This window comes from Onychostruthus taczanowskii, unplaced genomic scaffold (assembly GCF_017590055.1).
Source record: "Onychostruthus taczanowskii isolate IOZ18803 unplaced genomic scaffold, ASM1759005v1 scaffold80, whole genome shotgun sequence".
NCBI lineage: Eukaryota > Metazoa > Chordata > Aves > Passeriformes > Passeridae > Onychostruthus > Onychostruthus taczanowskii.
The window spans coordinates 318,330-332,721 of NW_024505893.1; the positions used below are offsets into that span (position 1 = coordinate 318,330).

At 48.7% G+C, this 14,392-nt stretch overlaps 1 protein-coding gene across 3 annotated transcripts in view; it reads right to left on the minus strand.

The window, feature by feature from the left end:
• Nucleotides 1-1,918: 1,918 nt before the first annotated feature.
• Nucleotides 1,919-14,392, minus strand: part of TTBK1 (tau tubulin kinase 1) — a 109,223-nt gene continuing 96,749 nt past the window's right edge. For all 3 annotated transcript variants that reach the window (XM_041424071.1, XM_041424072.1, XM_041424073.1), the window contains 2 exons: nucleotides 9,682-11,285; nucleotides 1,919-8,964 (listed from right to left, as the gene is read on the minus strand). In XM_041424071.1, the coding sequence (XP_041280005.1) occupies nucleotides 8,538-8,964; nucleotides 9,682-11,285 (2,031 nt within the window). In that variant the 3' untranslated portion in view covers nucleotides 1,919-8,537. The remainder of the gene's footprint in view (nucleotides 8,965-9,681; nucleotides 11,286-14,392) is intronic.

Sequence of the window (14,392 nt, forward strand, 5' to 3'; positions counted from 1 at the left end):
ACCTTCCTCTACTAATTACCTTGTTCCACCATGTTTCTCATTTAATCTAAGCATCTCCTAGCTGCTATCTTGGGTGACCAAGACCAGTTTTGACTTTTATGACCTGTGTTTGAATGGGGATCCTTTGCATTTTGCAATTTCAGCAATACAGGAACTGACTCAGGCTTCCTCTGAATCAATAAGAGACTCAATACTCCATCTCCAACACTAACAAGACACATGACAAAGAGAGTAGGGCATCTGGTATTACTTTCCAGATGATCTTCTTGCCTCCAACCTATTCCTTGTTTGAGGATGCAGTTTTTGTGACTACTCCTATGAGATGCAGTGTCCCAAACTGGTTGCTTACTGACAATTTGCAATTTGCATTTATGCTTTGAAGTTAAAATTCCAATGTCATATTAGAAGTCACCTCCAGCCTGAATTATCTATGAGCCTATGGACATTACATCACAAGGTTTTGGGCTTGTTTAGCCTCTTATTTTAAATCTGAGGTTTTACTTCTGTTTCAAACATTAATTAGTGAATTCAAACAGCTGGACTCAATTGTGTTATTTTCTTTAGACATTTTTTGTACATGATGAAACCTGTGTGGATGCTCTAAGTTTCTCATGGTCTCCAGGTACTCTGTACAACTTCTAGGAACTTTTGGCAGCTTCCTTGAAGCTACAGGCTTGAAGGACTTTTTCTCACGGGCATGAGAAAGGGTCCTTGGGTCCAGCTGACTCCAGAGCCCCATGGCTGCTCCATGGCAGCCTCCCTCTGACATTAGAGAGAGGATGAATGCAAGGCTGGGAATAACAAGCATTTCATTGCAGTGCAGGCTTCCACTGCAGTGTTAAGGAACTCCTGTGGCTTGCCTTGTCTGCACTGGGGCTTTTCTTGTCTTGAAATACCTCAAGGTGATTGCAGAAAGAACATCCCTGAGCCCAGCAGTTTCTTTGGCTTTCCAGTTTTCTTTGGCTTTTTTATTTTTATAACAAAAGCTGCTCTGAGTAAAGATTCTGCCTCCTCCTGCAAACCAGTCTTTTCCTATTTTGTGAGGCTGTTCCAACATGAGCAGCCTGCTTTAGTTTCTACCTCTACTTGTCTTCTCATTTGACAAAGGCAGAGACTGAATCCAGCACATTGTTCCTGACAAACCTGCCTTCCAAAGAAACTATTTTGCCATCCAGGGGTGATGATGAAGCCCCTCTGCCAAACTCCCTGCTAGCAGCTGATCCACACAGTTCTGAAATGCTTCTCAATTTCCCAGTTTATGGCGCCCAGCTTTAAGTTTCATCTGCCTCTTCCTGACATAGACTTTTAGGAGCTTTTATGTCCCAGTGTTTATTTTCATCATTTTGGATTCTACACTGGAGTCAAATGTGTTTTCTTTTGGCTATAGGAGAAAGAATAAAATCTGTCATCACAGGAATAACTTTCCAAGGGACCAGGATTTTTTATTCTTTTCTGTTCCCTCTTCCACCACTCCCTCCTAAAGCTGGGCACTAAACTCTTACTACACACCCCAGATATGGTCTGCACACCACAGGCATGAGGTAACTTAAGCATGGTAAAAGGAATATTATAAAAACTGTCCTCAGCTTAAACATCAGATAGTCAGAGACTATTAAAAGTCAAACCATGCCAAGTTACTGGTTTGGTTTTGCTCCACTTCCCACATATTAATGTGCAGGTCCAACATGTCTACAAATCTGGCATCTTAACTGTGTCATCTAGACTTTGAAAAGCATATTTTTTTTATTTTATTGTTGTTAAAAAAGCAGGCTTTTCTGTCTGACAAGTGCCGTTTTGGGAGTGGATGGCTGAGCCTGCTGCCTGCAGTGTGGGTGTAAACAAGGTTCATGGTGAAGGAACATGTCTTGCAACACCAATAAATGGGAGAAGACACCAATGAAAAGGTAGACAGGCTTTTAATGGCATGATCCAGAATCCCCTTTTAATAACAAATCTAATGACAACTGTGTCTGATATGAACAAGAAATGGCATAATCGTTTATTTTTTTTTAAGATGTGATCTGAAATTAAGACAAACGCCAGGTGGGTCTGTACACAGACAGGGCTTCTGTGATGCATGCCAGATTTTATGGCCAAGAAATTTGCCATGCAGTTGAACCAGATTGTGGTTCCTCAGTTGGAGTCCTACATTCTGTTTGCAGTGTGTAAACATTCTCCAGCTGCTTTCCTAAAGAATGCAAAGAAGATATGTAGAGAGATTTAGCCTTGGGATTCAGTCACATTTCCAGGCAGGCAGTACCAGGGAGCAGAAGTCCTGTCTCCAGAGTGTGCCAGAGGCGACGGAAAACGTCGGTGCGCCAGGTACAATGTCTGAGTGTAGAGTCACATGCTATTGTGTTAAAAGGAGATATAGAAAATTTTCTGTGTTTCCAGCTCCAATTCCTGGCTGGAGAAGAAGCAGCAGGTCCCAGAGCACAGCAGTCCTGCTGACACTGGTTTCACACCCAGGGGTACCCCACGTCCTGCAGAGCTCATCCCACCCTCTGCAGGGATGGTCCCGAGCCTGTGCCGTACATTCCCGAGGAAACATCAGCCCCAGCCTCCTGCAGGGAACCTGTGCCAGAGCTCCCTGTGCTCCAGGCAGGGCAACATGGGCCAAACCAGAGGCAGAGCAGCCACTGAGGAGCACCGTGCTGACACCAGTCCTGCAGTATCTTCACCAAAGCAGAGCTCTCACCCCTGAGGCCCCTCTGGTTCAGGAGCTAAGAGCAGGAGAAATTATTATCTTGGTCCCTACAAGGAACCCAGCTCTGGATTTGCTTTGGTAGCTCCCTTCCTCCTTTCAGCACAGAGGGCATCAGTGTTTACTTTTAAACCTGCTTTCCAGCCGTTTGCAGCTCCAGAAATAAAAGGGATAGTGTTCCTCCTTATGACCAGTGTGGGGCAGGGCCTGCTGCACAGGTTGATGGCCAAATCTGCCTCAGGCTCTGCAGAATCCAGGAGGGCTTCAACCCCCCCAGGCAAAAAGGGACTAACCTGGAGGAAACACACAGTTACTTTGAAGACAAGATTTGCTGGAGGAGCTACATTAGGAATGAAGTGACAGGAGAGTGATGGTGTATAAATCACTGTCATTTCCTGGGATTCTGGCTGTACTTGGGATCACAGCTCAGCCTGCATACAGAGCTATTCCCTGGCCTTGCAAAACTACCATCCCCAGTGCTCATGGAGGTCTTAACATCAGCTGGCTCTGCTGCCACTGCCAGCATAGTCCCAGCCCCTTGGAATGCAGCACCTGCTGCTGCTGGAGAGCACAGCACTGGGGCTTCTGCAGAGGACCTTGGGAGCCAGCACAAGGTGAGCCATGGGCTCCCACCCAGCAGCCCAGTTACAGGCACATGCCACACAAGGAAAAGGCCTGAACAGCAGCCCAAGCTCTGTTCCTCATGTGGAGGTGCAGGAGCAGCTGGCAAACGGAACCAAGGGTGCTTGCAAACTCTCAGGTGGTCCATGTGGACTTTGTCAAACCAGCCTAGCACTGCTGGGGCACGGGCATATTTCAGTTCAGCCAGAAGAAACTCATTTGATAATGAACTCATTATGTCCACAATGGGACTTTTACTGTGTTCACAGGATTAATTTAACTGCAGGTGACTGATGTGTGGGGCAAGGCCTTAGGTGGGCATTGGTGTGAGTGCATGTGGAATAGTTGTGGGTCAATAAACTCTACAGAGAAGAAAGCAGTGTGCTGAGGGAACACTGAGATGATACTGGAGCTGCCCAGGCTATCAGTGATCGTCTTCTTACACAGGATCTACAGTGAGGAAGCACCTCTGTGTTGGAAAGGAGAAATGTGGAAGATTTTCTTGCCCCAACACAACCTGCTTTGGATCAAAACGTTTCACCACCAAACTCTCAGTGCTTGCGTTAGCCAGGGGCAGCCACGTGAAGAGCGACTCTCCAGATGCTGATCCATGCCCCACAGAGCTGTGTGTCACTCCAGCAGCTGTTGCAGGTCTGGTGGCAAGCAGGACAGCTGTCAGCCACCCAGGCTGGCGTGTTTCAGCCCTGGTTTGTGCTCAGGCAGCTGGAGCCTCACAGCTGACATGCACTTTGGTAGAGTGGTATCCTGTTCCCCCATCCACATTCACTGCACACAGCAGTCAGCCCTGCACACATCTGAAGTCAAAGATGAGACTTCTCTGAAGGTAGCAGGATCCTTTTTAACCTTTAGTCACTATATATAATGGTCACTACTTATATTGTTGTAATAATATATATATTATAATATTCTTTACTTAAAAAAGGGCAAGCAAAGTCTCCTGCCTGTCACTGATTCCAAGCACAACTGACCCAGAGATATTTGCTACCAAAACACCTTTTGGACCAAGGCAAACAGAAGTGCCTGTGCTGCCAACCAGACAGATCAGTAAGCAGCTCCATCCACCCGTGTGTTTGAGCCTCTCCACAGTATCAGTCTGACTGGTGCCATCTGTCCTTCTCCCTCTGCTCATACAATCCATTGCTGCACTGGCTTAGTGCTGAGAACTGCCTTTCATATTGCCCACGTGGCACATCCCCCCTGTATCCACGCTTCTTTGCAGGCAGCTCCTGGCCAGCCAGCAGCCACTGGCTGCTTCTCACCAGCCAGGATACCATCTCAGCTTCTCACCAGCCAGGATACCATGTCAGCTGGTGGGCAAGGCCCCTGCAGAGTGAGGACACCAGGCAGTCCCAAAGACTCTTTTACTCCCAACACAGATGAACGAGATGTGTCTCTCCCTACCCATGCAGATGAACACACAGATGAAGGAACAGTGGTGGCATGTCCCAGGAGTTCCCTCAAAACACACAGGGGCAAAATCACCTGCAAGGACACAGCCACACACCCCCAGCAGTGCCTGAGCAGCCCCGTGCCCTCAAGCTTGGCAGAGCTTGCACGAGACTCATAGCAGAGAGCAACAGGGTCTTGCCTCTCCCACCTTTCTGGGATGTGACAGCCCATCGTATCCTGTGATGCCAGACTAGATCCTCTGGCATTCCTCAACCACCTAACTTCTCCCTAACATCACAGGCCTCATTCTTTCTTGTCCCCAGCCATGTTCTCCTCTGTTTGCTCCAGCTATGGCAGGTGCCCTTTCAACTTTCCTGCAGGGCAGCAGAAGAAGAGAGGACCCAGAGGAAATTCTGTGTGTGCTGCTCCCCTGGACAGGTGCACCTCCATCCAGGAGGACATGGCCTGGGGCCCACCATGCTGTTGATGCACTCTCCTGCTGCCCTTCATGCCAGGGACAGCTGGGAAGCAGGGCTGTGCAGGAGCAGGGAGTCTGGTAGCACAACCACGAGGAGAGATGACTCATGCTGGTCTCAGATCTCTACAGACCCAGCTGCACCTCCAGCCCAGCTCTGTCAAACAACACTGGCAACAGCTTTTATTTTCTGTGCTGGCCATCTTTCCCTTGCTTTCTGAAACCTGTGGGACCTGCCAGGTGGCTCTCCAGTATATATACAGCTTTTGCATGTATCCTGGTGGGACCAGGAATCTGCTGCACCACAGAGAGAGATGATACCTTGGTGTCAGCAGAATCCTACCTGCTTCTTGTGGTTGGGTCATGGTAGATAGACCTTGTAGAAGACAGCTCAGTTTCACAGAAACCTTTTAATAAGAAAGTCCCCATAGTCCTGTGAAAGACTTCACTGAATGGTTGCTTCACAATTAAAAGTCTGCTTGATTTCTTCATCTGCTGTTCTTGGCTGTTCTGACTCCCCTGCTTTCATGTGCCAGAGGAAGACCACAGAACCACAGAACCATAGAATGGTTTGGGTTGGAAGGGACCTTAAAGATCACCCAGTTTCAGCCCCCTGCTATGGGCAGGGACACCTTCCACTAGACCAGGATGCTCTGGGCCCTGTCCAACCCAGCCTTGTGTCTGCCCTGGAGCTTCCTTTCTGACATTGGGCCACAGAAAACTGTCCTTTAAACTTTTTCCTGAACAAATACACTAATTGTGCTTTATTGGCCTCCCATGATGAGGCAGGTTTGCTAACCCTGTTAAGTGTCCTGTAGTCCTCTTTCAAAGCTCTTTCAATGTCATTTTTGGCATGTGCATTAAGACCTGGATAGACCAGCTGGTAAAGGCTTCACAACCAAGACTACCATCTGAGCGCTCTAAAATTAATAGACCTTCAAGAAATTAATAGGAGTCCCATTATGATTTATATTTCTGGAAAGAATATGTCTTTGAGTTTATTCTGTTTTCTATTTTCTAAACCTGCAGCACATACTTAGGTTCTAGTCTGACCCACACGTCAAACTCAGAGAAAGTTACAGTGCCACCAGAAAAAGTGGTCACAGTCTCTGTGTGTCCTTCTTCTGTTGTGTGACCAGATGGTGAACCAGAGTGATGAAATGAACCAGATGAAACATAAACTGGTGAATCAGAGCAGTTCGTGTGGTGCTGGGTCAGCATTTCCAGCCATTTTATCAAATAGCTGCTGCACTGTGAATGTGATGGAACTGTGCAACAAAACAGCTGGAACTTGGAGGGATGTTGCTTTTGATGGCAACATCAGCTCAGTCCATCAGAGCACAGCCTGAGCTCCCTCTCAGTTCCCAGTGCTGCTCTGCAAAGATGAAGGCATCTTTTCAGATTAAGCTGTGCTGCTTACTCGACCAGGGTGAACCACATCAATGGAAAACACTTTGAGCCGGGTGAAATGAATTCTTAGTGTTGGCAACACTGAGACTGTCACATGAAGAGGTAATTCCTGTCTCCTGTTTCTACACATTTCCCTGTTCAGATGTGCAAGGAGTACCCTTTTCTCCCAGACACCCTGTCACAGCTCTCATAATCCTTTCCAAGAATCCTGTAGATATGAGCAGCTTCAGGATTCCTTGAACTTGATGGCCATCAGTGTGTGACTGTTTGCATTCATGTTCAAATGAATCAAAGTTATTACTGTTCAGATTCCTCTGTCAAGCTTTGTTGTCTGCAAATAGTAAATTTGCAGGTAGTTGCAACTGCAGGAATAGGTGTACAGAGCAGCTGTTTTGTTCTGCCTCATGCAATGTCTCTTTTAGGCATGATAATGGTGTGAAGCACAAAGTATTTGGGTCTGGAGTGTTTTCTCCTGTGAAGCATGGGGAGAATTTTGTCTACTTCAAGATCTCATCAAGATCAGACAGGTACCAGTCCTCCTTGCTTTCACTTTCAAGCCTTCCTAATTAGTCTGGGGGCTAAACAGTTGGTCGATTTAGCTCTAGCTGAGTGTTAAGCTTATGCTCAGATAATATTACTTGAAGAGCACAGCCCTTGCTTTAACGTTACATTGTTCATCCTCAAAGCATGGCAGAGGTGAGCACCGAGGAAAAGACATAAACCCCACCTCTGCCACTCAACCCACTGTCCCCTCAGATAGAAATGCACATGGCCATGGCATGCCAGCAAACCTCTCATTGCAAAGCAGCAGGTTTTGGGTATACTACAGGATAATAATTTCCCACTCTGCTGTGTAGGGGGACTTTCAACCACAGTGCCAAAATTCACAAACACCAAGAGCGTGACAATAAAACACAAGGAATTCAGGTGCAAGGGGCACCCAGGCTAAAGGCATCCAGTGACTATTCACACCCTCACGATGGAGCTGTGTTTGGTGGAATACAGGTCTGTGGCACCAACCTCGCCCAGGCTGAGAGGAACCACCCGTGCTGGGGGATGTGATGTCCACAGATCACAGTTTGGTATTTGTGACAGAAGTGGCTGCAGTGTGCTCCCTTCTACATTAATTAGCAAGAGCTTTTGATTTCCCAGCAAGCTGCCAACACATCCCTACTTCCACCTAAGTGCCCACCACACAGGCATCTGCTGAAACAACAGCAGTATCTGAGAAGCAGTGCCAGACCTCGTCTGTGGGACATACTGGAACAGGTAGGAGCATCCAGCAAGAACTGCCTCCTAATTCCCACCTGTAGAGGCATCTCTGGAAAGGAGAGAAGAGCCCTCTCCTCCTTACCCCTTCTCTTATCTCAGCACACAAGGATGCATCCATCCTTCTTGAATAAGCTAGTGGCAATCCCTTGCTAACACAGGTGGTGGGAGGTGAGCCAACGCTCAGGGAGATGGTGGAGACCAAGGCTGGTGTTTTCCCAGCAAGGAGAAAGGAAGGAGCTGCCTGAAGAACAGGAGCCTTCCTCTTTAGCAGGCCTTGCTCTTGTCGCCTCTGCTCCTCTTTCCGCAGCTGGAGTCGGTGTTGAGGACTGGTATTGCTAACAGAGAGGAGAATCCCTGGGGAGGGAGGCAGGTCAGGCACTGGGCAGGCTGCCTGGGTCACGGTTTCTGCTGTGCATTAGCAAGCGTGAGCTGCGGGCTGGGTGTCTCCCTTGAAAAGGCTCCGCGGCTCAGAGGCTGCCAGGCCCGTGGGAGCTGATTGCGGTGTGGGGTGAGAGTGAGTGAAGCATTCAAGTACAGCTACTGCTATACACTCGTGGGTCCAGCATGGAAGGCTGTGCTGCAGCATCTCAAGTGTATACTATATGCAGAAGTTACCCAGTCTGCTGGGCTTGCAGAAGAAGGTCATTATCTGGCAGCTGCCTTACTTTCCAGGGACACCTGCTTTCCTTTGGTTGCTGGACTTTGAGTCTGGGTTTTTCCTCTTTGTCGTTTTTTGGCCATGCCAGGAGATGGCAGGGAATCTCCTGTAGGCCCCGGGGCCTGAGCTGAGGGCTGAGGTCGGGGGGAAGGAGGAACTCGCTGAGGAGCAGTCCCTGGTTTATGCTGTCGGCAGGGAGAAGGACTTTCCCTCCGAGGCAACAGCTGGCTTCTGGGGGAAGTACTGGGGTTTCTGGAAGGAAGGACAGGGCTCCGAGGGGATGCACCACTGGACCTCTGCGAGCTGCTCCGTGGAGGAAGAGAAGTGGAACTCGGCGACGAAGGAAGCCGACTTTGTACCTGCGTCATTCGGCCCTCGTATGGCACACTTCCAGCTGCTCTCTGTGTCTGAAGCCTGCAGAGGAAGAAAAGCAAGAAGAGGGAGGATGAAGGGGAATTTTGCAAGGAACTCTTGGGCACGAATGTTGCCAGGCAATTACAATTAGTCTCCAGCACCAGGATGGCAGGACCTACGCTGTGAACAAGATGGGGCACCAGTTTGAACACCATCCTGTAACTCAACGCAGTTAACTGCTAAATGTTTGCCTTGATCCTCCAGCATTCTCTGAGTCAACACACAGGGATGGTATCTGGGACTTTTCTTAACATGCAGAATGGATGCAGCAACTTCTTCCAAGGCAGGAAATATAATTTGGGAATGTGGGCATGAGTTGGGTTGCACCAGTTGGCCTCTGATGGTAACTGTGATGGAAGACAAACCAAGGGAGGCAATTCCAGCTGGCAGCTCTAATCACAATAGCCAGGCCAGGAGGCCAGGTCTCCCTGCAGAGTCATGGCTGTGCTGCCAAATGGAGAGTACAACACCAGGGGCATCTGCTATTATCAGACCAAGTGAAAGGGCTTGTCAAAGGAAAGGTCTCAAAGCCAGGGCAAACAAACAGAGGCTTCAAAGAAAGAAGACAGAGAGGTGAATATTTCACACACCTGTGGGCTGAAATGACTGTAGGAAACAGGGATGAGTAAAGGATGAAGTCATGGGAGGTGAGCAAAGCCCTGGCTGTGTCTCCTCAACAAGCCCAGCTCTCTGTATTTCTCACCATTTTGTTCTTACCTGCAGGCAGCAGCTGCATCCTGTGGGGAGCTGCCCAGCCCTGCCATCGCAGCGGCCACGGAGCTCTCCGACCTCGCCACCTCCAGCGGCGTTTTCACCGGCACGATGGGACGAGGAATTCTGCTCCTTGTGCTTATGGCTCTGTCTTCTCTCCCCAGCAGCGAAGCCTTCTTCTCTCCCTTCCGTGGGATGGAGTCATCAGAGTCGTGGGTGTCCTCCTCAGAACCGGTGGCTGACAGGGTTTCGGAGGCTCGCCGCCGCTCGTCGCTGGAGGAGGCCGAGGAGGAGGCCCCTGAGGCCAGCCGGAGGAGGCGGCTCTGTCTCTTCTCCATCACCAGGCGAGCCAGGTCGGGTTGCTTTGCCCTCTTATAAAGCCTTTCTTTGGCTGAGAGTGAAGTTGAAAGGTCTGAGCCAGTGTCCTCCTCAGAGAACAAAATGGGTATCCGACTTCTGTACCGGGAGCCCAGCGGCCTCCTGGGGCCCTGCTGCGGCGTCTCGAGCAGGGTCTCTGCTCGCTTCAGGTGTTCTGTGGCTGACGCTGCCTTCTCGAGGCCAGGCTCCCTTGTAGCCACCTTGTCAGGCTCTTCCAAATCCAGCGAGAGCACCGCTTTGCTGGAGAGCTCCGGCTTGTCCTCGGGAAGCTTTGGCATGCCGTTGGGAAGGGCCGGCTGCTCCCCCACAGTCTCTGAGGTGGTTTCGACGTGATTGGCCGAAAGAGCGCAGCTCTCCGTCTCTGCCCCTTCCAGCCCGGAATGAATGCTTCCATTCTCCACCAGCACCAGGTTGTCCTCCAGCTCCTCCTCGATGATGACCTCCTCGAATTGCCCCGGGGGGCAGTACTCCTCGTGCCGCATCAGCTGCCCGCTGGAAGACATCACGTTCAGGTGGGTCTTCTCAGCAATGTGAACGAACGTGCGCTCGACTTTGGTGAACGGGGAGGAAGCTGTAGCCACTGCCACCGGAGGCTTTGGTTCCGATTTAAGGACCGAGGACAGGGTCCCTGGCTCAGACACATCCAGCTGGCTCCCCATGGGCTGCGGCCGCTCGCTCTGAGGTGTCAGTGCAGCAAGAGTGCCTAGATCGACTTCTGGAGGTAAGTCTGCAGCCACCGGAGACTTTTTCAGATCACCTGGTGAAAACAGCACTAAAGTTTTTGAGCCTTCCTCCAGCTCCAGGTCCCCATCAGCAGTGGATGCTCGACCCTTGGACCCCTTCTGGTCATCAGCCAGGAGCGTGGATGGTGCGCACTCCTGGCTGCGCTCCGTGCTCTTCTGACTCAGGTCGCTGCTGGAATCACTGTGCATGTCAATCTCATTGCCCTCCTCTTCCTCCTCCCCCTCATCCTGCTCATCTTCCTCCTCCTCATAGTCTTCCTCCTCTTCTTCCTCCTCCTCCTCCTCTTTTCCATTCATTTCCTTATAAGGTTCAAGAGGTTTGCAAGGAGCAGTCAAGACAATATTTGAAAAATCAACTTTCTTTATCCGCTGGGATAACTTAGGCTTTTCCCAGTAGTTGCACATATCTTTTCTGAAGTCTTGGTAAGGCAAACTTAAAGGGACTGCCTTGGGCAGGCCATTTATTTCAAATGACTTCAGCATGTATGCCTGCAGGAAGACAAGTGTGACAAAAGAAGAGGGTGAGTTAGCATTCAGACAACACCACTGACACAGAACACATCAGGACCAACAGCAGCAGGAAGAATCCATACAAAGTATCTAATCCATCATGCTTCCAAAATATATGCCTGAGCAGTCATCACTCCATCATGATTCATACAAACCTTAGAGAGATTCACAGATACTTGTCAATGAAGGAAACAAAACATGCCAAAGAAGTTCCTTTGTTAGCAGTCTTTAACCTGGACTCACAAGAACCATTTTCAAGCAATTCCTCAGATTTTTTTCACATTTCCCAATCTTCTTCAGTGTTTATGTATTTATTTCAGTATTTATATATTTACATAGTCACTCCTTCCTTACTGGAACCACTTAGCAACTCGCCTTTATGCCTGGGCTGCAGTGAACTGAGGGGGCACCTCTGGGCTAGATACATTTCCTGATCACTTTCCATTACCATCCACCATTGCCCCTGGGGCAGTAACACTTGTAGTGGTTCCCCTGGTGCACCATCCATCCCCTTCTTGTGCTCCCACATCCCTGTAGCAACTCCTCGTTCTGTCTCCTACAGGCTTCTGCTTCCACTGAAATCATCAGCAAGTCATGAAAGCCGGCACATAAATTGTCATTATCAGACCCTGGGGTGTCCAACCAGGAGAAGTGAAGGGCACACAGGACAGGTGGTGGGGGCACTGTTTCTCCAGCAGCAGCCTGTGGCAGTAGCAGGCTGTGAAATGATTGCAAATGAACCTGCAGAAAAACAGTAGCTCACACACACATGCACACCCTTGACCAAACAAGGCCCAAATAAATAGGAAATGCCTGTCAAGCATGGCCTAATTAACAATCAGTTGCAAATAAAAATCACATCAGCACCACTCTGCAGAATGGATTTTAAACCAAATCATTTACAGCACACTTCTGTTAGGGCTTGCAAATTGTAACCTCTCCATTAAATCAACTGGTCAATAATGCATCACATGTTACCCTTGAAAAGTCCTGACCATGAACAGCAGGGCTCCAAACATCTGCATTTTCCAGTGGCATTCCACATCGCCAGAGGATATTTAGGCTACACAATTAAACATGCACCCAATTAACCATGTGAGCTCAAGCTGTTCTGCATGGTGGTAAGTTGTTGTCCAGTTAATATTTCTTTCTATATTTTATAAATTATAACACAGGCTGGTTTTGACAATACCTCTGGAATGCAGAGCTGCTTCTCTTTCATTAAAGCTGAAGCCTGGCCCTGAATATGGCCCTGTTTGGGCCTTCACTGACCCACTCTACCTTTTGTATCAGGATGGCAGACGTGGAACTTGGATTGGTAAGAGGCACTTACTGCCCTTTGCAAAGGAAATTACCCACGTGGCTTCTTCCCTCAGGCATTTCTTGGAAATTAGTTCATTCAACAGCCTAGGATTGGATGATGCACATTGGCTGGGTTTGTTTTTCCCAAGAAAAACATATACAGTGCTATTCCTGGAATCAGGATGCACTTCCCTAGTGGGAATGGGACCTGAACAACATCTTGCCATGTGCTGAGCCCCCCACTGGAAAGAGTTCCACAACCCCAACAACAGCTCCTTTGCTGCTCTGCCTCATGCCATTTTCTGGATGCTGTGTTTGATTATGCAGATGGACAATTGCTGTTTTTCTTTGCATAGTGAAATATGCACCTGTGTAGATCTTCAAATCTCTTCCCAGCCCTTGGCTTCTGTCATCTCTTCTGCTTTGTGGTCAAGGTGAGCTGAATCCAGCCCTGCAGAGCACATCCTATATAGGCCAGAGATTTGTTTTCTGTGCCCTGCAGTCTGCCCCACCAGCAGCCGGGTCTCCAGCAAACACTCTTTCCTCAATAGCTTTTCCCTTGCAAGACATTGAAAGTTTTTCTGATATGAGGCTGCACTAAGCAATAATGTATGACATGGAGCTGGACAGCAGGATGTTGCTGTAAGAAAAACAGTAGTTCTTTATTTCTTGTTGCTCTGGTGCCCTTCTGCTACCACTGAGTCATGCTGTAGGCAACTTTCTAATCCCCATGTACTTCCACCTCTACAAATTCCTTGCAGTATTTAGGAAATGGACTGAGTTTCTGCCTGTCTTTTCAATTTCTCCATGTATGTTCTACTTTCCTGTATGGACACTGCACAACAGTGACTGCTTTGCTTGTGCCTACCTTTGGAAGACTTGGACAGCTTCACCTGCTGAATGCAGTCCCCCAGAACTGCCAGAACACATTCCTCAAAGCAGCCTGAGACAGTCACTGCTTTGCTACTTGTAAATGCACCACGGAGAAAGTCCAAAGAACACAAATATCCAACTGCAAGAAACTCTGCTGAACAAGGTGCTCCCAGTTTGAATCCCTCACTAGAGAAACTTGGGTTCTGTCTTGACAATCTTTTGTACTACATCACACTCAGCTGCTCTAGGACTATTCCCCAAAGGCCAGAGAAGAATTTTTCTGCTCTGCTGCACTAATGGGAAGGAACTGAGGGAAGATGTCAGAAGATCAGAAGTGGAGAGGCTTAGCCTGTATCTTAAAACTGTAGAATAAAAAATATACAAGGAATCTCTGGAGATCTCTGCTCCAACCACCCCTCAAAGCAGGACCAACTTAGAGCTGCCTGTGCTGGGCCACATCCAGCTGAGTTTTTAGTACTTCAAGGATGGAAATCTCACAACCTCTTTGGGACTCTCCCCTAGAGTTTGAGGCTGTTCATGGTGAAAAAAGCGGGGAGGGTTTAGGATCTAATTCCTATACCTAACCTTCCTTTCATGCAACTTTTGTCCATAACATCTCATCCTTCCATTGTGCACCTCTGAGAAGAGTATGGAATCTCCCTCCATCAGGCAGTTCAATGAAGAAAAAGGATGCCACAACCAATCCCATCCCGTTTTTTAGTTAGAATAAACCCAGATCTCTGAGCATTTCCTCATGTCAGATGTTTCTTGTTCTTGGTAATCCTGGCAGCCCTCTGTCAGGTTCACTCTCCTGTGAGCAGGAACTATGCCATGAGCTAAGGCAGCCACATTTTCCTGCCTGTTTGACCTCAGATCTCCACTCCTGATTATCTCTTGACTTGATGGTCACT